This window comes from Dermacentor silvarum, chromosome 1 (genome assembly GCF_013339745.2).
Source record: "Dermacentor silvarum isolate Dsil-2018 chromosome 1, BIME_Dsil_1.4, whole genome shotgun sequence".
NCBI classification, from domain to species: domain Eukaryota; kingdom Metazoa; phylum Arthropoda; class Arachnida; order Ixodida; family Ixodidae; genus Dermacentor; species Dermacentor silvarum.
Window position 1 is genome coordinate 170,210,303 of NC_051154.1, and position 27,171 is coordinate 170,237,473.

General features: G+C 49.2%; 1 protein-coding gene and 1 long non-coding RNA gene across 3 annotated transcripts in view; both read right to left on the reverse strand.

Moving 5' to 3' along the window:
- Positions 1–21,311, reverse strand: part of LOC119436386 (breast cancer anti-estrogen resistance protein 3 homolog) — a 60,284-nt gene extending 38,973 nt beyond the window's left edge. The window contains exons 1-3 of one of the 2 annotated variants that reach the window (XM_049657409.1): positions 21,135–21,311; positions 17,341–17,452; positions 12,692–12,770 (exon numbers count right to left, since the gene is read on the reverse strand). In XM_049657409.1, coding sequence (XP_049513366.1) covers positions 12,692–12,770; positions 17,341–17,452; positions 21,135–21,296 — 353 coding nt within the window. In that variant the 5' untranslated portion in view covers positions 21,297–21,311. Of the gene's footprint in view, positions 1–10,565; positions 10,985–12,691; positions 12,771–17,340; positions 17,453–21,134 lie in introns of those variants that run through there. The other variant, XM_037703224.2, reaches the window with a different exon arrangement.
- A 1,823-nt stretch (positions 21,312–23,134) lies between these two features.
- LOC125940832 (uncharacterized) overlaps positions 23,135–27,171 on the reverse strand; it is an 88,056-nt gene continuing 84,019 nt past the window's right edge. Inside the window, exon 2 of the long non-coding RNA XR_007464037.1 lies at positions 23,135–23,257. This is a non-coding gene — a long non-coding RNA (uncharacterized LOC125940832). The remainder of the gene's footprint in view (positions 23,258–27,171) is intronic.

Here is a 27,171-nt window from a genome sequence, read left to right on the forward strand (position 1 = left end):
TATCAGGGGGGTTGTAACCCCCCCCCCCCTTTTTCCCACCCCCCTACACCCCACCCCCCCCCACCCAACCCTTTTTAACCCCTTTTCTTTCCTTGCGCATTTGAGTACTGCAACTAAGATGCAATCGTTTGCACACTCGCAAAAAGCGCATTTTTTTTTACAATTTCCCGTGAAGAAGTTGAAATTAATGCTGTTTAGATGGTATTGGCAACCCCCCCCCCCCCCCTGGCAGAGATCCTGGGTGCGCTACTGCCTCAACCCCTTTCCAAGCGTTGAGGTCCCGCTATAATGGCCGACCAACAGGCCGGGAGTGCGCTCGCATCTATTTTACCGGTAGGTACCCGGCGGCAGCTCTAGTCTGCCTCCCACAGACGCGGCGGATACTCAGGCTATGGTGGCTAGAAGCCACCATACTCAGGCCGTCTGCGGTTGGACAAGGGAGAGCCCACGCCTAGACATCACTACAGGACCCCCTTTCGAGATACGAAACCCCACAAATAGCCGAACACCAGGCCGAGGGATCCCTCGAGATCACTCGGCCTCGCCCGAAAGGCGAAGCATCGATTGCGATAGCAAATTAGTAGACAGCTATAAGAAGTAAGAATATAAGTAGTTTGATCAGCCGTATAAACTTGTAAACATTCGCTTACTAACTAAATGAACAAGCATGGTGTCACGCGCGCACAAGCAAACACGAACACATCTTACTCGATGACCGCCGAAACTCGCTGTCAAAATGCTGGAATGAAGGAGCGCGGCAGCAGCAGCGAGCGAATTAGCATTCGTGCTGCCTCTCGCTGCAACGTGTGGAGATGGGTTTGCACAAGGCTTACCCTACGAGCGACGGTCAGGAAAGGGCACGACGCTCCTCCACTCCGCAACGCACAAAGGCGCTACGGCAGGGTTCGTCGACTCTCCGACACGGCGCAGAGAAGGCTCCGGAGTCAGATCGCCAACAAACACGGGTTTATTCACCCAAGGTACAGCTCAGTGCTACAGTCACGGCGCTTACGGGCCAATGCTCGCCGCAAGACCGATCGAGTACGCGCGCCCGCTGCGCTAGGGCTAACCGGGTAGCGGTCCGCCAAGCGCGATAACGAGGAGTCACGAGAACAAAGGTCTCATGTAACCACCTCGTTGCGAGCCTGTGAGCCTCTGCCGCGGCGAGGAAGCGCTCAGCGGACGAGAGCTCGGGTGGAGAGGGTGCCCGGGGGCCGCCGCGCGGGAGGCCAATCAGGGCGCGTCCCGGTGACGTGTCTCGCGGGGCAAGTCCAATCCCGGGGGGGGGGGGGGGGGAAGCACGGTTTGCGCGGGAAAGTAAGTCCGGCGCGCTCGCCATGTCCGCCATGTTGCCGTTACGGCGGCGGTTCCCGGGGATCGAGCTAAGCGCCACGCGCGAGCTGGGGGACGAGGCGCGGGAAGGTACCTCGATCCCCACAAACGCGAACTAATTAAGCGGCGAAAACACAAGAGCACACGAAGCTATCAGCATCCGGCACAATCTGTCTCCATCGCGGATCACTTTCAAGATAGGGCCCGCGCGGCCGCGCCATACGCAGCAGCCGGCGGAGTTAAACGCCCCCCAGTGCTTTGCGCGCGACGGATGACGGCGCGCTTCCTCCCCGCTTTCCTCCCTTGCGCGCGCGAGATTGAACCGCCATCGTCGGCTCACCCTTGCACGCTTTCACTCGCACATACAGCATACGGCACGCGGCGACGATGTTATCGCCCTTGGGCATTATACGGATCATCACGGCAACGCCACACGACGACGGCAGAAATGCGCCTGAAGTGTCCGTATAATTGCTATCGTAATAATATAAAAAATGTCACAGTTTCGCCCTAAGGGCGAAGCAATGAATGCGATAGCAACACAGCAATGTCATACGAAGTAAGGTGAGCGGCTTTGGTAGCAATATGAAGTGTAGTAAACTAGAGCTGATTAAGCAAGCAGGTGTGCTGCGGCGTAAGTAGACCGACATGAAGAGAGACTCGATGACCACGAGAAGGCGCGTGTGAAACGGTGGTGTTGATGAGAAGCGCTTCCCGTGGGCAGCGCGTGCGAAGGGACACACCTGTAGCGCTGCACTGCCGATCCGGGCAGCATTACATGTGTAGCGTGCGTTGGAAAATGTGGCCCGACTATTACTAACTGAATGAACAAGCGTGGTGTGAGCGCGCACAAACGAACATGAATAGATAACACTGAATGACTGCAGACAACGACTGTCAAAACGCTGGCAGCAAGCGCATACGCTGCAGCGGGCGGGCGAAGGTACGTGCGGTCTATCGCTTCAACAGAAACTGAGCGGCGAATGCACAGTGCATAATAAAGGTCAGCCGTGTGGAGATAAGAGACGGTGCGGGCGAGCGACGAGCGCGGTTGTTGGCAGAGTAGAAGTGCGCCCCCCCCCCCCCGCTCCCTCCGGCGCTGGCTTCCCGCTTCCGTGCTTGCGCGTTGGAGAGATAAGAGACGTGCTGTCGAGCGACGAGCGCGGTTGTTGGCAAAGTAAATCACCCCCCCCCCCCGATCCCTCGCGCGCGGCTTCCCGCTCCTTGCTTTGCGCGTGGGAGATTGAGTGCGTTCTCTCTCCGTGATAGCGCGCGTCCCCGCACTCTTCCGCTCGGGCATCACGGCGCGCGGACAAGATTTGAGTCTATACGAGACCGACGGCGACGGCGACGACGACGGCTACGGCAGAAATCCTGATTGAAGTGTCCATATAATTGCTATCGCAATAAAATTTGCGGCAAAACCCATCTCACGATGACTGTCTACGGTAAAGCTTAGCATGCATATTTAATCAATATATCGACACAACGTATTGCCACCGTCGTAACGAGTTATATGAGGCGTGTACTGCAGCGGGATGACTCTTTCGCGCTTCTCTGCGCCATCACCACCGCCACGAAGCCTGCACGTGGCATCCCAACTGCATGGCGCGCCGGTGCGTGCGAACGTTGAGAAACGCGTCACGAGGTAACAGGGGGCTCTTCTCTCGCGCTTCTTTCTGGACGCGCTTCGCCATCTAGTGGCACTGTCGAGAAGTCCGCGCGTGGCCTCCGAGACGAGAATTAAGCGTGGCGCGCCGCTGCCTGCGAGCGCTGAGAGTTGTTCCCTCGCTTGCCGCACACTCAGTGGCACCTACTCGGTGAACCAAGATGGCGTAAGGTTCATTGAAGAGCAGCAAATACCCAGAGCGCTCATGGCGCAGCTCGCTCAGTCGTCGCGTGAAGAGCGTCCATTGAAAAGCAGCACACACCCAGGACACTTGTGGCGCAGCCTGCTAATGCGTCGGCTGCTGTCCTTGAGGAATCTTGTGACGTGGGTTCGATTCCGCTCAGCATAGGAGAAATTTAAGGGATCTTTTTCGTGATTTTAGAGTGGCACATTCCCTGTGGCCCTAGTTACCCAAGTCGGCGTCAGAGTTTCTTCGCACAGCGGCACCTACCCTGTCCCGCATCTAGAGTGACCCATGCCCGCGTGAAAGAGGTTCGTTAAGAGCGGCACATATGCACACAGTGCCACATATTCAGTGACCAAAGTTGGTACGAGGGTTGGTTGCGAACACTGTTTCTTCAGCACAGCAGCCCGATGACCCAGGTGGGCGGGAAAACAGTTAGATACAAACATACGTGAAGATACAAAGTGATAAATACAAGATAGATACAAAGAGCGTGAAGACCCTAAGAATGCTAACGCATTAGCACGTTAAAGATCCCCTGGTGGTCAAAATTAATCCGGAGTCCTTGGGAATGCACCGGTAGCGAGCCGCAGGATCGAGTCCCCGACGAACGAGGTAGACATGGCAGTCTCGAAGCGCGGGGCACGATTGGAGGCGGCCCTGCTCATGCCACGACCTCGCCGATCAACAGTGGGCCGTCCGGCACGCCGAGGAAGCCGCCTGTGTCCAAGGACTCGAGGCCGTCACCTAGGCTGGGATGCTTGTGGCCCCATCCCGTCCAAATCGCCGGACATTTTCAATAAAGTTTTCACTCATTCACTCCTCCACTACGGCGTGCTGTATAATCAAATCGTGGTTTTCGCACGTAAAACCCCAGAATCCAATTCAATTGCTAACGCATTAAAAACAAGTAACCAATAGAATCAGGACAAGGCAAATCACCGCACGTGCCGTCCTGCAGAGCCGGTTCAAAACGACGTGACGTTGAGCGCAGTGATCTTCAGAATTGAACATGTTGTGCGCTCTGTTGTCCGTCTTCTTTGTTGTGTCCCTTCTGTGCACATGTTCAACTCTGAACGGTCGATTCAGTTCAGTTGGGAATGTCAGTCGAAAGTTAGCTCATCATCCTTGTCTATCTACGTCCGCGTCGCTTAAGCGCTATGATGAAGGAGGTCGCTACGAGAAGTTAAATCAATTTATTCAATTTCAAAAGAGCCGCCCATTGTTGAGATAACTGTCCAACAATTTCCCGTCTTTTACCGGTTCGATTCCGAAACATGGGCGCACAAGAAGCGCCGCACGCACTGCCCGCGTGATGCTTGACGCTGTCGTGACGCAAAGTGGAGCACTGCCATGCTCACTGCGATGGTCGTGGCCTTTCACTGTGCTGAAGCGTCCAATCCGTCGCCGCGCGCTCGTGTCGCAAGCAACGGTCTGTGGCCGACAGATGCGCTTGCGAGACAAAGCGTGGGCACGGGCGGTGAAACCCGCTGGCCTAAAGAAACCAAACGAGGCATGAAGCGTCACATGGACAGCGTTTTCGGCGCTCTTTTGCGCCTAGTTTCGAAATCGGAATGTGAAAAACAGTCGACAAGCACCTCTTTATGAGCGTTTGCGCTGTTCCCTGTCTTGTCCGTGTCTTTTTTTTTCTTTTTGCGTTCTTTTAATTTATTCCGTGTCATATGAACTAACTCGCCCAACAACACACTCTCAAAAACGGCTGGTTCCTTTCAAATCACGTAAACTTGCTTGAGCCTCCCATGGCGACCCCCTGCAAGACGTCGTTGCATCATAGGCACTGAATCCAGTACTTCAAAATAATTAATCATTTTAATTAATTGAAGAAAAACGACGTTAGTGATGATGCATATATACTGAAAACACACACGCACAAAGACAGAAGTGTAAAAGCAAAGGAATGATAGGGAGATTAACCAGAGGATATCTTCGGTCGGCTACGCTGCACTGCGGAATAGGAAAATAGGTGTGAAATATTACAGAAAAGAAGTACAGAAAGTACGGCGACTGTGTAGACAGAGACGTTTAGAGAGGTGAAGCATACTTAACTAAAAGGGCAGTGTTTCAAGCAGCAACAAGCATAGTGTCACGCGCCCAAAAGCAAACATGAACACATTTCACTCGATGACCGCGGAAACTCGCTGCCAAAATGCTGGATGCGAAGCAAGGATTGGATCGACCAATCGTCGATCAAGTGACGCGGACCGTTTCTGTGCTCGATACAAACAGGCCTGTAAATTATCATGAACAAATACTCGCGTGCAGAAAGCCTGGAGTTAAACAAGTCTCCTCTATTGCGCACGGAATGCCGAATCAGTTGCAAGAGCAGAGTGCGCAAGATGCGGCTTGGTATCTACTAAATTATTGGTATGCGAGATGGCAGTCGCTAATTCGCGTTCATAACTATCATATCGCCAGAATAGTGTACGGGTAAGAAAGCCAGGCGGTATACGTACAGTCGATCTCAAAAGTGAAGCCAAAGGCCGCCGTGTCGAGAACGAAGTCGAAGCTTATATCAGCGTCGGTCTCATAAGCAAGGTAACAAGCAGCCCATAAAAATTCTATTGCACTAAGGAGTCAGTTTCCTCTTTGTATTTGTCCCCTCTTTTGTTTCCTAGACACTGCATTGAGCGACCGCGTCAGTCTCTCGAAGAAAGGTGAATCATTGGAGAACAATCGTCAGCTTGCATGGGCGCGAAAAGAAACGCAAAAGAATAAGAAGAAAAAGCAATAATAACAGAGAAGGAAACATGCTCTTGCGACTTTCTATACTCACAGGACACGCAACGTTCGGCCTGTCGCTACAAAAGTGCGTCAAACTGCACCACAATACGCCTACTTTAAAACCGTTTCGCAGCAGCGCAGACGACAGACTGGACCAAATTCGAGCAGCACACAGCCAAGCCGGCCCCGTCATTACAGCAGACACGACAGGGGGGGAGGGGGGGGGGGGGGACTATAGCGAGACGAATGAGGAGCCAACAATGGAAGCGAGCCGTTCTCTGGCTTCCCCATCCCCTCTCAGTCCTTTCTTCTCCCCTTTTTTTTTTTTTCTTTCCTTTGTTCATTACCAAAATCCTCGGTCGTCAGTCTACAGGGAAAAAATAATTAGAAAATGAAAAAAAGAAAACTGCCAAGGCGGGGGCGACGACTTGAGTGTGCCTATTTTCCTGCTCTTCTTCCCAGAGCCACCAACCACCACATGCAGCCACCGAGCGGGCCCGCAGCAGCAGGCTGAGCATCAGCATCCTCCTGCGCACAGGGCGTCGTTTCGCTGAGATCATTGCTCGCGGCAGACAATAGCCGTGGGTCTCGGATTTCGTCGGGCACACCTACTCCCTGACAGGCCGAAAGAAACCAGGGAATAAAAAGAAAAAGGCACAGTGCGTTCATGTTCGTTCACGGAACTTGGCCGTCGCGACCGGGGCAGTAGACCTAGATATGCACCGTTATCTGCCGTCGTTAGTAATAATGACTTCTGTTCTTGGTACGCGCGTGCAGCTTTGCTCGGTGTGGAGGTTCCCGAACACAGAAACCACAATGAAGCCGCATTTCCTCGAGACCAAAGAGGGAGAGTCAAGAGTCGAAGGTTGGGCTCTCAACTTCGTGCACGCGACCTAATATGGTTATACAAGGTGTCCCAATATAGTATATGGTTAGACAGGGTGTATCATGCACCAAGATTTAAAATATGCAAATGACACGTAGCTGGACAGAACCAAGGTAATGTTGTTTGCCGTCGCTTAGAGACACTCGGATTATTGTTTGCATTCCTCCTAATGACATAATTAGTCTTAATTAATCAATTAACTTCTCAAATATTATAGTTACATGAAAAGGTGTCAATGAGAAAATTGTAGAGCAACACGAAAAACTCCCGATACAGTTTTCTGTTGCTCAATACGCGCTACATAAAAGTGTTTTTCCGAGCGTGAAAGAAGCCCGCGAATACACGGAAAGTGCCTCGAGCGGCCAGTCGCGCGGCAACATTGCGTTATTCGCGGGCTTGTCATATGCGACAGTTCAACTTAACCCCGCATATCCCAACGTATCATTTTTTATTATTATTTTTTTGACTAGCTGGATCAAGTTTTCATTTGCGGGAAGTTTACGAAACAGGGTCCAGATTAACCAATATTTTCTTTCGTAAGTTCGCTTTGCGCCATTGGCTGGCCGGCTTCGCTAATGATATGTCTGCCATCCGGATTGGCTAAAATTCTTTCTTACGAAAAATTCTAGCGTAAGAAGTTTTTGTGAATTCGGGCCCTGATTACTAATTCAGTTTTCACAAACATTTCATGTACTCTCCATGGCTAGAAATATAGGCGACCATGTTGTTCTCATTTTCCTCCATGTGGAATGGTGCTTGTGAGGTTAAAAGTCGACATAATAATCACTGCACTGGGATGCAATGACAGTGAATGATGACTTTAGCGTCGAACCCCATGCTCCTTCGAAGCTCAGTGTGTGGTGCAGTGCACGTAAAATTGCTGGGCATTACAGGGTATCAGAACGAAACGTTGACACATTAAAAAAAAATTTTTTTTTTCTGTGAACAGGCTGCTGTTCACAGAAAGAAATGCTGTGAACAGGCTGCAGCCGCTCTTCGGCCGGAGGGAGGGAGGACTGCAGTAGCGGGCGGCCCCCGCTGGAATAGTACGGCCCGGACAAGGGACAGATAGCGGTATTTTGTACTCGCAAGGCCCACGCTTCCTCGTCAAAGCTCCGTCCCAGTTGTTCTGCTAGCGACACCCCAGGGCTCCTGTTCACGGTTGGTTTTCGTCCGGCAGAGGCTAGCAGTACACAGTCGGCACAGTGCCGTCCCACCTCACCTCAGTCCCTTCCCGCGCTGGTCTGCCATTCAAGGGTAGTTTTCCAACAAATGGCTGAGCACTGAAAGTATGACACTCGTCCCACCTCTCTATAAGCGCCCAAATTAATGCGCTGGCGATGCTTGTATGTGAACAAGTACCGAGAAACGACAATGTTCCTAGCTCACTGATGTCATAAAATGTGTCGGCACTGCCGTCATAGCCGTCGCGTGGTAATTGGAAACGCGGTCTCTCAATATAGCGGAGGGCGTCGGTAGTTTGCGATGCCACGCTGAGAGTCGACCAGCTTCTGAGCAGCACCACGCCCGCGTGGCGCTCTCCGTCCGTTAAATAGGTGTCCTTGAGGCGCACTTATTTCCCCGGCGTGCATAGCCGGCGGCGTCGTCTCCATGCCGACGGGGGGGCCTCCCTTCGGTCCGCAGGCCCACCGCCGGTTCTAAAGGGCCCTGCCGGCCTTGACAGGCGCGGGGGAGGGCTGATTGTTCCGTGAGAAAGGCGCACGGCGGAACCCGTTCCTGCCATACCGTCGCAGAGGCCAACTACCGGGCAAGCGCAAAAGCACGGATGAGCCGTGGGGCCACTCAGCCACAGAGAAAAGATGATCACTGCGACGAACAAATAGGCTCGTGTGTACCCGAGGTGCTCGGGGAAAATGAAATTCGAGTCTGGTAAAAATGTCGACAAATATGTATTATTCTTTTGGTCATTGCTTCGGACATCTGTATCCTAAGCTTTTAAGGAACGCGTATCCTCATTAACGATGTAATAACAAACATGTGCGAAAGATGACGTCTTTAGGCCGAATATGTGCATGCGATGAGCCACTCTCACCTCTTTTACCCTAAAGAACCACGTCCGTCTGACCCAGTCGTAAGACTTCAGCTTGAAAATGTAGTTTCTTACGTGAACCTGGGACGTGTTGCACAGAGCTACAACTTGACAGTGTTGACACTTAATCTCTCCTAGATAAGATATAAAGTTGGGCGAGTTGGTATGTATACGTGATAAAGGTACAGGGTGGAAAAAAAAAAAAAAGTACACGGTCAAATGAAGAGCACACACCACAAAGCAGCACTTCAGGTGTCTGCTGTTCTGTTGTACGCGTATTTTCTTGCGCTCTGCTAGATTGTGCAGTAGGTCTTCTCGCAGACGTTTTAACTACGCGCTTAGTACCAAATTCCAGGGTCACGAGAAAGAAAAAAAAGAAAAAAGAAGTGCGGCATTAAATAATATTGCTTTTGATCAAGTGGCGTGTTTACGAACAGCAACGGCGCTGATAGCAAATGACAAAACTTGCGTGAGAAAATTCCACTGCCGAGTGAGAGATTGATATATCAGTGCCCTGCAGATAAAAACCGCAAACATAATACATATACTGTCAAGAGTAAAATAGGCAAGTACAGCTGCCGAACAAAAAGAGGAATCGGTAATGTCTTCAAGAAGTTCCCCAGACTCCTGCTCTCGAGGTTCGCTCGTTGGTTTTTGCTGTGGGCTAAAATTGATATTTTTGTGGCGAAAGAGGATGGTTATCAGAATTAAGGTCGGCGATGGATTTGTCGCTGGCAAGCCACACACACACACACACACACACACACACACACACACACACACACACACACACAATATATATATATATATATATATATATATATATATATATATATATATATATATATATATATATAGAAGCGTACGTGTAAACAGAACAAGAAGCCGGTTTGCTGGTTCTGCTTACACAAGACTTCGATATTGATAGCACGTACGTACGTAGCTCAGCATCGAATACACTGAGAAAAGTTGCACATGAAATGGTTTGGCATAGCCATGAATGCATTTACGTGTACGCTAAAACGAAGTTACCGGCGTAAATGCACTTGCAAACAACAACGCAGAAGGCGCAAGAGCACGCGCGCGCAGAGTACGAACGTCGCGAGGGCTTTTCTGCAATGCACCTTGACGCGCTCCGCGGCACGCCCACTTTGCGACGAACAAATACTGTGCTGGAACCGCAACAATGCAACATGCGGCATGTTTAGCGGCACTTATGGCGCGGCGGAAACTAGCGACTTCGGTTATAACATACGAAAACCCAGCTGAGGAGGGCCTGCATCGATCGCGGATGAATTCCCTTTCCCCTGCTCGCCTCCACACGCATACGGAATACGTACGAGCAATGAATTAGCTAAGCAACTAGGTAACCTGAAAGTTATCCCCACAAGATCTCGCTTCTTGCCCGACACTCACGTGCACTGTTTCGTCGCCGCACATATCGCGCGCACAAGACTGGATCTTGATGCCGCCGCTGCTATGGATGCAGCTGGCGAACGGATAGCACTCGTACAACAGCCGACAAGAACACAAGGCATGTTTGTAACGCGCACAATTCAGCCCGAGATTAGGACTGTGCGAGGTGAGCTCAGTGACCTGGAAAAGGGATGTAGCTCCTGAATGCCCACACCACGCAATAATATATCAGTTGGAACCGAGAAAGGATCAGTCCGGCTACTAAGAGATGCAGCAGCACACTCACCGAGCTACTCTTGGGCGCGTCGAGCCGGTTCAGCTTCAGATCAGGCCGCCCATCTCGGGGGTCACTCACACCGCAGCACGTCTCGGCTACGACGCGGCTTGGCCCGGTCCTACCGAGACCGCTGTTCCGCAACAGCGCATAGCCCGCTTGTGTCGGACGTGAACTAGGAGAGCGCGCGCGCAGGTCCGGTCGATCAACAAACGCTGCCGCCGCTACCGGCGTGGTTCGACCTCTGTGCAACGTCCCTTCCCGAGTGAGTGATGCGTGGTTCCCTGGATGCGTCAGGGACGATGCTCCTTTCACTTCAATGTGATGTGCTACCTGATCGCCATTGCTCGCTGCATTTTCACAGGAACCTGGCGCGCAGCAGTACGACAGCGGCCGAACGTGGCTCGGCACCAACCTCCCGCGCGCGAACGCACACGCCAACGCACGTAGACCTCCTCGCCCGCTCGATCATCTGCCAGCTAGCCCGTTTCTCGCTTTTTGTTAGTTCGCTCGGGGGCGGGGGGACGCACACGCACAGTTTGCAGACCCTATTCGCGCAGCGATATGCTGGCTCCATCTCTCGGCTATTTGCACAAACGCGCACGACGGCGCCAAGTTCAAATGCGTTCAAATTCAGTTTGTCCAATACATCCGAAAACAAGCATTATAATTATAGCTCAACAATCCTGAAATCTTGATTTGAAGGTACACGCAAGGTCGTAAAGATACCGCCTTTATTATATAATTACAGCGTTTTTAAAGAAGAAGGAGTGAACAGGACAGGAGGAACGCTGGACCTACGAAGTTCCGGTAGTATTTTTTTTTTTTTTCAAAACTTCAGCATCAACTGATCATTCTGATACAGAAGTTCTGCACTAACTACCACACCTTCTACTCCAGCATTCGCGCTGTCCTGTTCACTCCTCCGTATTTCTTAAAATCATAATGCCATATCCCAAATCATAATCCCAAAGACCCTCGAACAAAGAATCAGTGATAGAGCGAATAGACGGTAACTGTATATGGCTCCCCGCGAAATGATGCCGACTTGCGAAAATCGACCGAGCTTCGTCGACTTACTGACGACCAGCACGACGTGTTGCACAACAAGCAGCACCACGTACGACATACACGCATATATATGATGGTAGCTTGCACTTTCGTACCAATGCTGCTGTTGCGTGATAGCCAATAACTGCAGTCATATTAACTGATATTAGCGCAATATATTTTATGTGCGTATTCATATTGACTTCTCGCAAAACGTTATAGTCATTCAAGCCTGTCTGCTACCATATGAGTATAACACAGCACATGTACGCACAACAGTGGGACCGTTGAGGGCCCGCACGCCACTCACAGACAGCAAGCTGGCAAAGAGACCCTCGCATTTTCTTAGAATTTATTCACTTTAAGGAGCTTTAGCACTAGGTTCCACATTGGCCACATCAGGAGGTGGAAAGTGATTTGAAACTGTGCACAAAACGGAACTTGCAGGTTTTGACCCGTAAAACCCCAGAAAGAAGACGGAACTTGCAAAAATAAGGAATAGCGAGGCGACAGAAATGGCGCCACGAACTTGCTTTTAATTTTTTATGGAAATAACAGACTGCAAGACAAAAAAAAAAAAAAAAAAAATATACAGGGAATGCGAATGTATTACAGTTTCTTTGGTGAAACCTTCATTGCGCCAAATGGCTGCGACTAGAGGTGTGCAACGACGCAAGCACTAGGCACACTTTCATTCAGCCAGAACCGTGGAGCCACCGTGGCGTCGGGGAAACGTGCTCGTCTCGCACCCTCCCTGTCAATACTTTGGCCAATAAAGTTTTTCAGTCAGTCAGTCAGTCGCACCCCGGAGTCCCGGGTTCAATTCTAGCCCAGACCGTAAGGTATCAAATTTTCTCTTCAAAGCCATTAATTTAACTTGTTTACAGGAACCTCCCTGACAAGTTTGACGTCAATCCGAGCATATTTGACGTGTTTTTACTCTTTGCCCCGTCGGCGATTGTCGGTACCATCGCTCGGTCACGCCACCGCCGACAACGACGACAGCCGGACAGCGGATTTTCGCGCAATGGCGCATATATTGCTTTCGCATTAAAAAGAACGAAAGAAATTTAAAAGCTTCTACTCACTTTTCCTTGGTCTGGACAAGGGAGCTGCTGCTTCGGAACCGTGAAGAGAGCAGCGTGCCGCCGGACTTGACACGGTTTCCTGTTGAAGCACGTGAGAGAACAAGGCAATAAGCATAAAAACCTGAAATCGGAACTACCGACGTAAGATACGTCAACCACACAGACGGAAACAGCAGCAGAAAAATGAAATCATCACTGTGCTTTAGCGATCCCTCCGGCTCTGAATTTATTTAGCGCGATAGCAGTTACTCCCACGATTCCCTCAATGACCCAAACTTTGTGGGAAACTCTTTCAATCCTGTGGAAACTCCACCAACATACGACGACGACAACAGGAACACCACGGCGAAATGATGATAGCGACGCCACGACTACGACGATAACAGCGGCGTAATGACGACACTGAAAGTCGCGTGGCACACTCTGCGAACGACTGCTGCATCACGCACAAGATATGCTGCGTATTGCCTCCAAAATACATGCGCAGGTGCAACTGCTATCCGAGTCAGTGTCGCGCAAGCTACAGACCCCGCACAAACTGACAACCACGAAAGTAAGCGCGTGCGCGCGGCTCACTGCTGCTGGGAAGCCTAGATGGCTCTCTCCTGTCACCGGTGGGGATAACCTATAGTCAACAGCGTCCGCCATTACATCACATCTCATGGCGCTCTGTGGCCATATCTGGCCCTTGCGCCAATAAAAACTACACAACTACAATTATCCTCCCATTGCTTCGGAACGCATAGCTGGCGCGCAGGTATAGAATAAGTTTCCTGTAAGCAAGGGCGTTTTGTGTCGCTTAAAGGGCTCAAAAACGTGCCTGAGTGCGGTACTATTGGTGGAGCTCACTGTCTGACGGTTTCACACAGACTGTACCTTGAAGGCTTTAGACAGCGACGCGTACGTTTTCGATGATTTGAGGACACCATATCACGCAATAAAAAACTTTATATTGTCGTGGTGGTACGTATACAGGCGGGTTTAGCCTGGCGATCGAGGCCGGCAATTGCTCCGCCCAAGCATATCTTGCAATGTGACTCTGAGCCATGTCACCAAACGTCCAACATACTAGCTAACTAGCCTTACCGTCTCCAAAGCCGAACTTCGCGGTTATCTTGCCTGCTAAAAATACCCACACCAATATTTGAGAAAAAAAAATTATTCCGTGTTTGGTATATCAATTGGTTTAAAAGATTATCTTTTAAATATCCACTAGCTTCTGCGATGTCAGATTTCCTTGATTTTGGAGTAACGTTCGGTCGTTTACGTTTAACTGTACGATACCCTATTTACGTGTAACTGCATGTAACTGTGTACTATATATATATATATGAGTGGTGGCGCTGGCTAACACTCCCAGGGTTAGTTTTAATAGTAAAACATAAATACCCCAGAAAGTGAATGGGAAAACGGCTCCGCGGTAGCTCAATGGTAAGAGCATGGCACGCGTAATGCGAAGACGTGGGATCGTTCCCCACCTGCGGACAGTTGTTTTTTCATCCATTTTCATTTCGATTAATTTACCATTTCTTTAATTCAATGAGTAAGTTCTAGTAATTTCCCCTATGTTGGCCTTGGTGTCATTGTTTGTTGGCTTCTTATGATATGATTAATAATAATCGGGCCCCTCGGTTCCCTTTCTTCTCGTTCATATATATATCCCGAAATTATCACTGCAGCGGTATACTGTTTAGTCCAACTTACATAGTATATGTCATTATATGTATAACTCAAAATATATAACAGATTTATACTTTTACGCGTCAGCGATTTCCCTGATTCACGCGCAAAATCGAGAATATTCAAAATGGCCACCTCTGTCCACGCAATAGCCCTCCCGAAAATAATTTCTGGTTACGGCCCTCTACTTTATTATCAAGGCTATTATCATTCCGCTCTTTGATGTTGTCCTGCACTGTATATAGTTTGCTGAATGATGTGCTGCGGTCTTTGTCATGGAAGTGGATTGGCTTTGCTAGCTATGTCACTTGTGTCTTCCTTTTGTAAGCCTGGAAGGGATAAGTAAATCAACTCGGAGACATCTGCGCAACTTTCAGCACCTACACAGCTGTCATGCCGCAGGCCGCAGTGATGGCACGTTGGTCGACATTCAAACATTAGACAAAATTCTCAAGCCTTGATACTATCACGAGATACTGCAAGCGGGGTATCACAGGCCGACGCTCGACTGCACTAGTTCTTCCGCGGCAGCTGCGGCTACCCTGCACTTCACGCCTCGCTTCACCCCTCGCCACTGATTTAGGACTGTACCGTGCACTGCGGCGCGAATTACAACGGGTGTTCCCTTTAGATCACTCTAGACAAGGATCTCAATATCAAGGCTCATACTGCGCGATACATGCTGCTCACTTGTCGTGGTGTTATGCCGTTACGTTCTTTTTTTTTTTTTTTTTCTTACGGGAACGCACAGCTTCTGGTAAATGCGTATACTGGACCGTATAAGCGCCTCGACAATAGTTTCTTCAAGGATGCATTTCACTCAAATGGATGCGCACCTAAGGGACGTATGTGATAAACGTGACTTTCTACAGGACTGGTAGCTCATCTTGGTGAGGTGCTTGTCCTTACCACCCTTTTAGTGGAAGGTGTGCTTTTCAAAAAAGCCTTTCCCCCGGGAGTGCGAACAGGGTGTCTCACTGAGTGTGTCATTGCGACTGCCACTGTACTTTGTGCATCTGGTGACGTGCCTGGTAGATGTAATTTATTGATTGTTAGAAATACCATGCCAGAAAAGAGGATGTTGTAACGTCAGTTTTTAAAAGTTCAATGAGTGGTCGTAGTAATTTTTTTTCTTCTTAATTCGCTTTTTTTAAAATTTCATATTGTAGTCGTCATGATGACGGCATGATCGATAACCATTTCTTGCTGCGGACGTCTGATTACGGACGGGATTTGACAGGGCAAGCTTTGGCGCGAAGAGCGGCATAAACACCTATAATCGTAGTAATATCTAGTACTGAGCAAGCGTTTTCTCAGTGGTATAGGCCACCACTACACAGGGTTTTTTTTTTGTTCTTTTTTTAAGCTATACACATTTTTTAATCATAAGGCTATGAACGTAGACGAACATGGCGTTTTTGCAGGCAGTTTCTAGGCGAGGCGGACATACTTCGCAGCTAATAACGTGAGTTTCAGAATACTAGTTAACAAAAATTCGTAAATGTTTTAATTAAAATCTTGAGAGCTAGTTTATCCGGAAAATTGGAAGGTAGTCACATTTTATTGCACTCCCATTTTTAAATATTTTGAAAATCCTACCTAATTCGAGACATTCATCTTCAGATTTCAGCGCTCAATCCAGGCAATATCGAAGCCGAACGTGCCGGAAGCGCAGAAAAGGCCGCTCCACCATCATATCAGATGGAAACGCCACGTAACGAAAAAGCGCAACGAAGCTTAAAACAGAACGTCGCGGTCAGTCGCGGCTGTGGAGTCGCGACTATGGCCGACTATGGAGTCGGCCAGTCGCGGCACTTGTGCTTAGCACGACGTCGCGGGATCAAATCCCATGCCACTGGGTGCGCGTTAAAGAACCCCAGGTGGTAAATTTTAATCCTGAATCCCCCGTTACGGCGTGCATGCCTCATAATCAGATCGTGGTTCTGGCACGTAAAACCCCAGAATTTATAGATACTGATGCGACACGTTTTTCTTGACAAAAATCTTCCGCAACGTGCCGTATTAGTATTTTGCCACGACATGCCCTCTTTCAAACTTCGGGAGATATTCAAGATATTCAAATTAAGCGCAATTTTCGAAAAAAAAATGGAATGCATTAATATGGTGATTGTCTCCATATATGTCATAAAAACGACTGCCCCCAACGCTCTAACAAAAAAATTAACAACATTTTTGGTAATTAGGTTTCTGCAACTGGCGTTATTAGAGGTAAAGTATGTCCGCCTCAGCTAGGAACTCTTCTGCAAAAACGTCACGTTCGCTACACTCATATAGCCTTTTTATTAAAAATCTGAATAGTAAAAAAAAAAAAGCCCTTTATTAGTCGCGGCAGAAGGTACGCCTTCGCTCTGCAGTTTAACAACTTCCGAGGCTCGCCTGACGTATAGGACGGAGACATTGACAAAGGAGATCAGCGAAAGCCGACGATGCCGAGCGACAAGCACGAGTTGCGGTGTCAATCCTATCTGGTAACGCATGCTCAGATCAAGTTCTTTCGAACGAGTAGTCTACGCCAGATGGCGAAAACGCAGTTCAAGGCTCCCCCGCACGTTAGACAAGCTGTACGTCTGAACGTAGCAGTCATGTTGCCCCAGAACACACTGTACACAACATGCACGACTGGTTACAAACCTCAAGAAGTGGGCGGACAGATGGGAGTGGCACACTGTGGCATAAAAGTTACAAACAGGGATAAGGTGTCTCAGAAAGGCTTTCTGATGCACCTTATTCCTGTATGTAACTTTTATACCACAGGTTACCAACCAAATACGCTTGTGCACGGCTAGTTGCAGATAATTTTTTTCTTTTCACGCCGAACATCTTAGCACATCGTTGTTATCAAAAGCAAGCATATGCATATGCGGAGTAGTCGTGCTGTCCAGCGAAACAAGCGGATATGCAGACCTGCTTTGAGAGCGGCAGGCAGCACGGACAGGCGATACGCTCACCTTTGTCGTACTTGCGCTTGAGCACGATGAGGGAGGAGACCAGAATCGCCCGGTGCGCACCATTTTTGACTCCCAAGTCCTTGACATCCCTCTCGGACATCCACAGGATCTCCTGTTCAGGCAACGTAAACCAATGAGCAACGCAAATAGCAATTATTTTGCATACGCGCAGCTGCACGCCGTTGCCACACAGGGCGCACTTGTGGCGGCTTGTGAGGACGAATTCAAGGTAGATTAAATTATAGCGATGATGGTGCAACCGAACTAAAAGCAGATAAGTGAGAAAGTGAGATTTGCATTAAGTGAGAAAAAAAATACTGGAAAAAAAGAATGTATGTCGATCAAGCTTCATCCGGTATAGGCGGCGCCGAGAATCTCTGACGCGCACCGTTCCAGCGTCCTAGACAGCCATGAGTGACGGGAGCTGCATGTTCCTTTCGCTTCTGTCCTATGTCGCAAGCGCGCTGTTGCAAGTTCGAAATTAAATTATGGGGGATTAACGTCCCAAGAGTCGGTAATAATAGGGAGTTTTAGAATAGGGGCCCCAAACGTTTTGGGGCCCCAAAGGAATAGCGTCGACACCACTGCGCATGCGCGAGACGCTAACTGCGTTTGGGTTTTGCGTTGGGCACGCTATTTCGCCGATTTAGCGGGAGCCCCAAAAGCAGCCCCAAAAGTTTTGCGTCAACAAACATGGCGGCACCCATCGAAGCGGCGGCTCTCCGAGTACCAAACTCGGCTTGATTCGTGGTAACGCGTGAAGTTAGTAAGCTAGGAGAAGTGACTGCGGTTATCGCTTTCTCTCAATTAACGTGTGTAATGAAGATTGATTCATTAGACGCCGCTGATTCTGAATTCGATTGTCGATTTCATGGCTCGTAGGCCTAACGTGGATTAGCTTGGCTGGTGAAGGCACGTCAAGTTGGTTACTCAAAATTAGGCGCAACAAATCGCTTGCTGCTAATAGAATAACACCTTAATTGCAATTAAACGCAAAACCACGAAAGTCAAAATTACTCTTCCTATCATAAAATGGTATAGTTTATTTTAATATTTATAATAGCTTTTCTTTGACACCGTAGTGGCGCTGCAAGCGCAAGACGGTATTCGCAAACGCAAAGCCCTATTCTAAAACTCATCGCTCTTGCATGCCCCAACGCTAACACCCGCAAAGCTCTTTGGGGCCCCAAACTTTTGGGGCCCCTATTCTAAAACTCTCTATAACAGACGCCGTAGCGGAGTCTCCAGATACGTTTTTGACCACCTGGCGTTCTTTAACGTGCAGCCGAAGAACGGTACACGAGAACTTTTGCATTCTGCCTTCATCGAAATGCGACCTCCGACACCAGGAAAACCGACAACCTCGTGTAAGCAACTGAGCGCCATAGTCACTGAGACACCGCGACGGGCGCTGTTTAAGTTTAACTATGCGGCAGCTTCGGCGCTTAGAATATACAGTAAACCCGCTCCGTACCAAGAGCATAAAAAGTATTAAAACGGCGGGGTTAATCTTTTGTTGGCATACAGCTTTCATAATTTATGCAGAATTGTGCACATAAAAGAGAGACCAATTACGTTGCATGGCATTCAGGTTCGACATTTTGGCATGCATGTTAAAAATCAAAGTTGAAAAGCACTGGGAAACCTTCATCGACTTGCATTCATCAATATGTTTCAGCAAAGTATAGGGAGACGAGAGAATGCATCGCAATTCCTATTTAACTCCGTTCACCGATATATCATTTGAAGTAGAATGCATACATCAATTTGCGCTTTAAACATTTTCTGGTGTCCTGTTTGGTATGATGTAAAGACAATCTGTGCCTGCCCATATGCGCAACCCCTCCCCCCATAAATATGCACCCCCACCCCCACACAAACACGCGCGCGCGCGCGCGCGCGCATCTTGGCCGATGTCGTTGAGCGACACCGTCCGAGCAGTTTCCGAAAGGTGGCTTCGCCGCAGAAAGAGTCGTAATGCGGCGAAGCCAACAACAACTTGGGCGGTACAGTCATGTCTCGTTAATATGGACGCCTCCGTTCCCCAGAAAAATCGTCCATAATAACGAATCAAGGTCAAAACCACAAACATTAAGGAATAATCGTTCCAAAAAAGAACACCGTTCATTCATCCAAAAAACGAGGAGATGTGGGTTTGCACTGATGCCTTCGATCCTACCGTAGTATCGAGAAAGCGCAACACGTCGGCTACTTGAAGTGCGCGTGCTCCGTGTCCCTCCTGTTTAAGGTATGCCGTTTCCAAGCCACGGCGAGCTTCACGTCGAGTAACGATTGGTCTCTCTTTTTCTGATCGGCTGTCAGCGCAGAGATTTCTTCGAGTTGATGTGCCTGTTGAGCGGATCCGCCGACAAGCTCCAGAATCTACTCGTCGCTCACAAGGCTCCCAGGCGTTGGTCTCTTCCTCTTTTTCCAAGAACGCCAATACTTCTTCATCTGTGTTTTTTTTTTTCACCAAGCGGTCGAAGAGCTTCACTAAATGCCACGAGTGGAATGTCATCCATCGGACAGTCCTGTTCCATAGCAGAGCTGCTGACAAGAATACCTGCGTGCCGCACGCCAGCAGTTCACAATTGTTTCAGGCCTCATTGCGTCAACTGCCCTGTTCAGCTTTTGAAGGCACCACCTCAAGTCACAGTTTGTGGTTCGTTGTTGATCACTGGTCGTCGCGTCAGTTCCAGAATGTGCTCGACACGCGCGTCGTGCAGGCAATCTGATCAGACAGTTCGACACCATCCCAGAAAGTTCCTGTGCATACAGACGCGACCTGCGCGAATTCCGGGCACGCACTGGGCCTCTGGGGGTCACCAGTCATTTTTTATATTTTTTGCTTTGTGGATCCGTGTCCATAATAACGAGACAAAAATGTCTGTATCGTCCCAAAAATAGTCACCCATAGTCCGGACTGCGGGTTTCTATATCAACGGGGCAGAATTGCATGGCGAGGGACCGGTCGCCGAAAATTTCGTCCATATTGCGGGGTGTCCATATTGTTACGGTGAGGAAAGCAGACAATGACGACGACGGAGAAGACGACGATGTGGCAACAGCCTCTCTGGATTCTCAGCTGCTGTTTATGTATCTCGTGTAAATACATCTCGTAAATAGTTTTATACCCGTGACATTTTGGTGGAGGTGCCGGGTCCATATTAACGAGATATGACTGTATTGACAGACGTGCTTATTATTAAAAAAAAAGAATCTGGGGTTTTACGTGCCCAAACCGCGATCTGATTATGAGGCACACCGTAGTGGGGAACTCCGGATTAATTTTGACCACCTGGGCTTCTTAGCGTGCACCCAATGCACGGTACACGGGCGTTTTCGCATTTGGGCCGCATCGAAATGCGGCCGCGGCGGCCGGGATTCGATCCCGCGACCTCGGGCTTAGCAGCGCGACGTCGAAGCCACTATGCCACCACGGCGGGTGTGTGCTTATTTTCAGTCGCTGGCGACAGTCATCGTTTTCAAGCAATAACTCGGCTCATGTCATGAAAAGGGAAAGTGAAAGTAGTAGGGAGCAGACTCGTACGTAACAAATTACACGTAATTAATTACTTGTCATCAGTTACGTTTATTGGCAATCTTGTAATTTATCGATGACTTTGTTTACTCGGTACCGCTCCCTGTAATTCACTCACATTTTCCAATAACCGATTACACGTAACCAGTAACATTTTTGACGAAACAAGCTCTGACAGGCGACGCAGCTTTGAGAACTTAAATTTAGCGAGAGCTACAGAGTCCAAAGGGATAAAAACATGTACGTGGGTTACCTCCTTCCCACAATCAGCGTCCCGCAGCTTCGCCTGGACCACCCGAACAAGGCAGGCTTGCAGTTTTGCACACTTCTCTTGGAGGTCCGACCTCTGAGCTTTTCTCATATAACAATTTTCTCTGGGCCCTCTCTCCTGGTTGCGCTTATAGGCGGCCTTCATAGGTGATAATAGCTGCTGCTGAATTCTTCGCTTTGTGCAATCTATGACTCCTCTGATAAAGACAAATTTTTGCTAGTAAACTCATATGTTTCTATCTGATATTACGCGACTCATATACACCTATTTTTGTGATTGTAAGACAAGAATAGTATTTCTAGGGCTGAACAATATGCAGCATTTTATTAAATTACATCACAGATTCGGACATCCTTTCAAGGAACGTGAACATTTGCTGGCGTCCGTTACAATTATTCGTTTAAGTCTGAATGGCTAATGAGTAAAGGGCGCTTAGAGGAGGTCCACCAGATGTTGGCCGACAAATTGAAATGGCTCGATAGCGATGGCCACTTCGGTCGTTAATGCCAGGAATCATCTAATAAGATTTTTCAGTTTTTCACTGGCCCTGTCGTGGACGCCTTCCCCTAGCCCCAACAACAATGAAGCGCTGCGCTTCATGAAGGACGCAGACCCGAGCAACGCGGCGCTGAGTAACCACAATCGTTTGAGAAAGGTGTTTGTACGTTACTACCTTCTATCTGCAGCGCGCACGTTGAGCGAGTTTTCAGTGCCGCTGCAGATGTGTTCACAAGAAAACGAGGGAATATTAGCGAATAAAATTTTGTAAATGAATATTTAGTGAAGATAAACAACGTGTGAAAGACTCAAGAGGACGCACTGAAAGAGCCAGGCCAGCTCGTTAAATTTACTGTATTTGTGCAATGTTAACAAATGTAGGGAGGAAAGTAAAGTTTAGATAATCGATTACATTTGAGTAATTGGTGAATTATTTTCGTGTGGCAGTAATTAGTAATCACAATTAATTACATTTTTGAAAGAAGTAGTTGTAATTGTAATCAGTTACTTTTTTTCTGTAGCGTGTGCAAGTCTGGTAGGGACACGGGTTAGGTAGAGAATGATAAAAAAGTAGCGCTCGAGAAAAAGGAAGAAAAAAAAAATACGCACGCAGTTGAAGGGGAGTAGGGTTAGGGTTGTTGCAGGGCTTGGGAGGCGAACGATTCCTCGGGTTACTTTATCCAAATAATATTTTATTTCCGACGGGTGAGCAACGACTCGGGAAAAGTACTTAAGCTTGTGAACCGCACTTATTTCACCCACGACTGTCTTCCCACACGTAGTCTCTTAAATTTCTAATCTCTTAGTGCAAAACGAGAAGTTTAGGTTTCTGAAATCGTCTCTACCAATGCACCGCTAAGGACGCGGCTTATTTGCTCCGGACAACGGGTTTTTCATTGAACGAACTGAATGTTATTGCAACCGGCAACCCGTCCACAGCAAGGGTGGGAGGGGGAGGGGGCGGGGAGGTAAAAAATAAAGCAGCAGCAAAAAAGAAGAAAATTAAAGAGGGCAGCGACCTAATATATCCGGTAAACCTCAGTGGTATACGTGAAGGGTTGTTCGTTTGACGGCATGGTACCATTTAAAAAAGAATTTCGCTTTTTCCGTACGCTGGACACAAACTGCCCCTACGCCAAATTTGCGAAAGAAAAAAGAAAGAAAGAAGTCTACGACTAGAGAACTCGTTAATTCTAGCGACGTATTTCATCATGTTTACCTTTCCCAGCATAACTTTATTACTGTCATGGATCTGTCGAGACTAGTCCTCTTTAAATGCTCCGGTAATAGCAACTGCCGGCATTCACGTGTTTCAAGTGAGCGCGAGCTAGTGCTTCGATGAATTTCAATTAAAGCACCCTGTCCGCGGTCCTCCTTTTCTTCGTCTGCTGACGAATGCACGTTCGAAGGGGAAATAATGCGCTTCAGAGAGTCACATGGAAAAAGAAGAAAAAAAAAAAAAAAAAAAAAAGGGGTCAGACTTGCCTCAACGCCGGTGTACTTGCAGAATAGTAGCGAGTATTGCGGCAAGTCCAGGTTCTGGAGCCATACGTCAATATCGAGGTGCGGCTTGCCCCCGGGATCCACAGACATAACGGGATCGAAACCTGCACACACAGAGATAGGAAGCCAGCTCAGAACAAGAAAAACTCAACTCATCTGTCAAATGACAAGGGATGCAATAAAGAAAAAAACATAAAAAGGATCGAGCGGGAAGCGCTATTCAGCGAGTCCGATAAAGAGTTCGGAACAAAGAAGTTAAAGCGTCTGCGCAGTTCCTGCTTTTATTGCGATAGCAATTATATGGAGACTACAGGCGCATTTCTGCCGTCGCCGTCGCCGTGAGGTTGCGTATCAAGTCCAACGGCGATAAAATCGACGCCGCGCGTCGTATACTATATGTGCGAGTGAAAGCGTGCGAGGGTGCGCCGGCGATCGCGGCTCAATCTCGCGCACGCAAGGGAGGGAAGCGGGAAGGAAGTGCGCCGTCTGCCGTCCCGCGCAACATTCCGGGGGGGGGGGGGGGGGGGGGGGGGGGACGTTATACTCCGGGCGGCCGCGATAACACAGCGCGTGGGACGCAGATGGCTTTCAAGATACTGCGGCCCGCGCCCGCCGTGCCCGCCCGGGGTAGAACGGGGCTCCCCCCCCCCCCCCCCCCCCCGGAGCCTTGCTAAAGTGTGCTAAAGTGTTCTAAACACTTTAGCAAGGCTCTAAAAGTGTTCTAAAAATTCTAGGAATACTTTAGCCTTGCGGAGCCTCGCGGCCCCGGCGGCCACGCGGGCCGCTGTATCTTGATAGCCATCTGCGTAGGGGACACAGTCCGCCAGGCGCTGTATTTTCGCGGCTTGGTTCACATTGATGCAAGACGCAGCACGAAGGTGAATTCGCTCGCCCCACGCTTCCTCACCCCAGCGTTTTAACAGCGAGTTTCCGCGGTCATCGAGTGAGATGTGTTCATGTTTGTTTGTGCGCGCATCACACCATGCTTCTTCACTGAGTTAGTATGCCTATGTTTACAAGTTTATACGGCCGATAAAACTACTATCCTTACTTCGTATAGCTGTCCACTAATTTGCTATCGCAATCGATGCTTCGCCTTTCGGGCGAAACTGCTATTTTTTTCTACACACTGTCATCGATATATTCATTCTACCTCTTTCTTTTTTGTCACATTAATAAAATTATAACGGTTTGTTGCTCTCTCAAGAGCATAGGAAGGCATACCACAGTGCTCAGTTATGGTCAGCCGTTAGTCTCAACGGTTGTATAATTGTGTTGGAGCATCCTATTTCACAAGAGACAAGAGACGGTACTGTGGAATTACAACTCTGGTAACTCTCACTCGGAAATCAATCCACACTTGATAAACTCAAAATTATGGGGCTTAACGTCCCAAAGCAACACTGGGGCTATGAGGCACGCCGCGTACCGTAGGGCTCCGGATTAATATTGACCAGCTGGCGTTCTTTAACATGCACATGAAGAAAAGTACACGCGCGTTTTTCCATTCAGGCCCCATCGGAATGCGGCCACCGCGGCTGGCATTCGAACCCGCGACTTCGTGAACGCCATAGCCACTGAGCCAGTGCCGCGGGTAAATCCGCTTTCTGGGAGCCATTTCGCATTCAAGACGCCATGTGCGCCCGACAACTAACTGCACTAAGTTTTTGCACGGCATTAGGTGGTTACAGCGATTACATAAACAACCAATGTGAAGGCATGCATAGGCCCTCTCATACATTCGTCCAAATAGCTTTAAAAGAAAAAGTGCTCGACGTCACGCGCATTAGATGAAAACAAGGCTAGACGCTTATTTCTAAGTGCACTTGTGCTTAACACTAAGGCTCGATCAATTTTTTAAACCAGATGAATCGCCGTAGTACAGTGGACTAATGGGCCTCTTGCGCTGGAGCTTGAGGTATAGTAGCGGCGCCTGGTGGCGGCGAGAAAAGTTATCTGGGTAGTACCAGCTTGGGAAGTATTGAGCCCTGGCTGTGGCGAAGCACGTTTCTTGCCCGAGTTTTGCGTTGATTCGCATTTTTTTTCTGCCCTGTTGTGAGTGCGAAAAGGCTCGTCGCTTGTCACAGACCACTCTGCAAGCTGGCCGTAGCCTAGTTTTACGAAAACGGACGCTCCGTATGCCGTGGGACGTAATGCTGGAAGCAGAAGGAATTGGCGACGCCGATCCGACCGAGAGACCTAGCTCAGCCTCGAAAAAGCGTCACCGTCGTTACTGCTGCGTCGTGGGCGGCCACGAGCAAGAAGTTCTGAATCCCAACATCAGATTCTACCGTTTTCCTTCAAGGCCTCACGCAGCGGAGCGTCGGGAGCACTGGATAACTTCACTACCCCACTACGAGCAGCACAGGTTCGAGGGTTAAATGTGCTCATCCTTGACCTCAAGGATGAGCACATTGACCTTTGAATGCGCAAAAGTTAACGCAGCGCGGCAAGGCAGTATTGATTACAGCACATCGATGTTCGAGCGCTGTCACTAAGAGCTACATCAAGCGAGCAGCGCACGAGCTCGCGCTGCAGCGCGCGATTCACACGTATATGTACATACGTTCCGGCAAGCTCATATGCATTGCATCAGTTATTTATCAGTTGCTAAAGGGACAGATGGCCGCTACTACAGCGCAGGCATAACTACTTGTCTAGCGGCATGCAGTCGACAAAGATTGCAGGAGGCCTGCCGTTTCGCGGTATGAAAGACCGCTGCCATCGCGGCGCATACGATCGTGCGCTCGAGCAGTTCGTACATCGCGGCATGCTGAAAGACCGCTGCCGTCGCGGCGCGTACGATCGTGCGCTTGAGCAGTTCGTACATCGCAGCATACTGAAAGACCGCTGCCGTCGCGGCGCATACGATCGTGCGCTCGAGCAGTTCGTACATCGCGGCATACTGAAAGACCGCTGCCGTCGCGGCGCGTACGATCGTGCGCTCGAGCAGTTCGTACGTCGCGGCATGCTGAAAGACCGCTGCCGTCGCGACGCGTATCGTCGTGCGCTCGAGCGCAGTTCCGTACACATGATGTCTGCTTATCGCTGCTGTGCATTCATATATAGCAAGCATTTCCTCGCGTTTGTGCGCCTGAATCTAGCAGCGTGCAAACCTTACCTGAAGTTCAACTTCATACGCGACTCGCTTCTTCACTTGCGATTGAAACCGCGCTAAAGCTTCGCCGCTTATTTCTTGAACGGCGTACACGTATTCGGCGTTGCATAATTTCTTGCCTTTACGCAGCGTGCCACCTCTGAAAAAAATCTTCGGCGCCCGATATTCGCTGCCGGCCGTGGTACAAAACAACCGAAAGCGGCGGGTCCATATTGTAAACGTGCTTTCCGAAGCAGACGACCGAGCTTGGTACTACCCAGTTCAGGACAGAGGGCGCTCTTTAGCACCATTTTCGCAGCGCCCCCTGGGCAAAGCAGGAGCTCCATAGGTTGTGCCGATGGACGCGCACGATATGTAAGAAGGAGCAGAACTACACTGTCTTCCGCAAGGAAGTCGCTCATCGTGAATGGTCTCCAGTGCCGTGGAAAGCGTGGTATTTACTACAAGATTACCTTATTATGTGTATGTTTTGCTACGAATTCACGCTTACGGTTTTCCTCGTTATCTGTTCATGCTGACGGACGGACGGACGGACGGACGGACGGACGGACGGACGGATGGACGGACGGATGGATGGATGGATGGATGGATGGATGGATGGATGGATGGATGGATGGATGGATGGATGGATGGATGGATGGATGGATGGATGGATGAAAAACGCTCCTATGTCGGGACAGAGAGCCTCTCCGCCGCGTCGCGGGCCCGTTAGACAGCCCTTAACTGTTCTTCGAGGTTGGGGCTGAGAATTGAAATAATAATTTCACGTGAAGCGCTCATTTAAACACGGGAACCAGTCGCAAATAAGGTCGTGCTATACAGAATGTTAAAACACAAATGGTTCATTTGGCTTAAGTAACGTTAAACGACTAATGTTTTGGAACATATTTATCCCAGGTA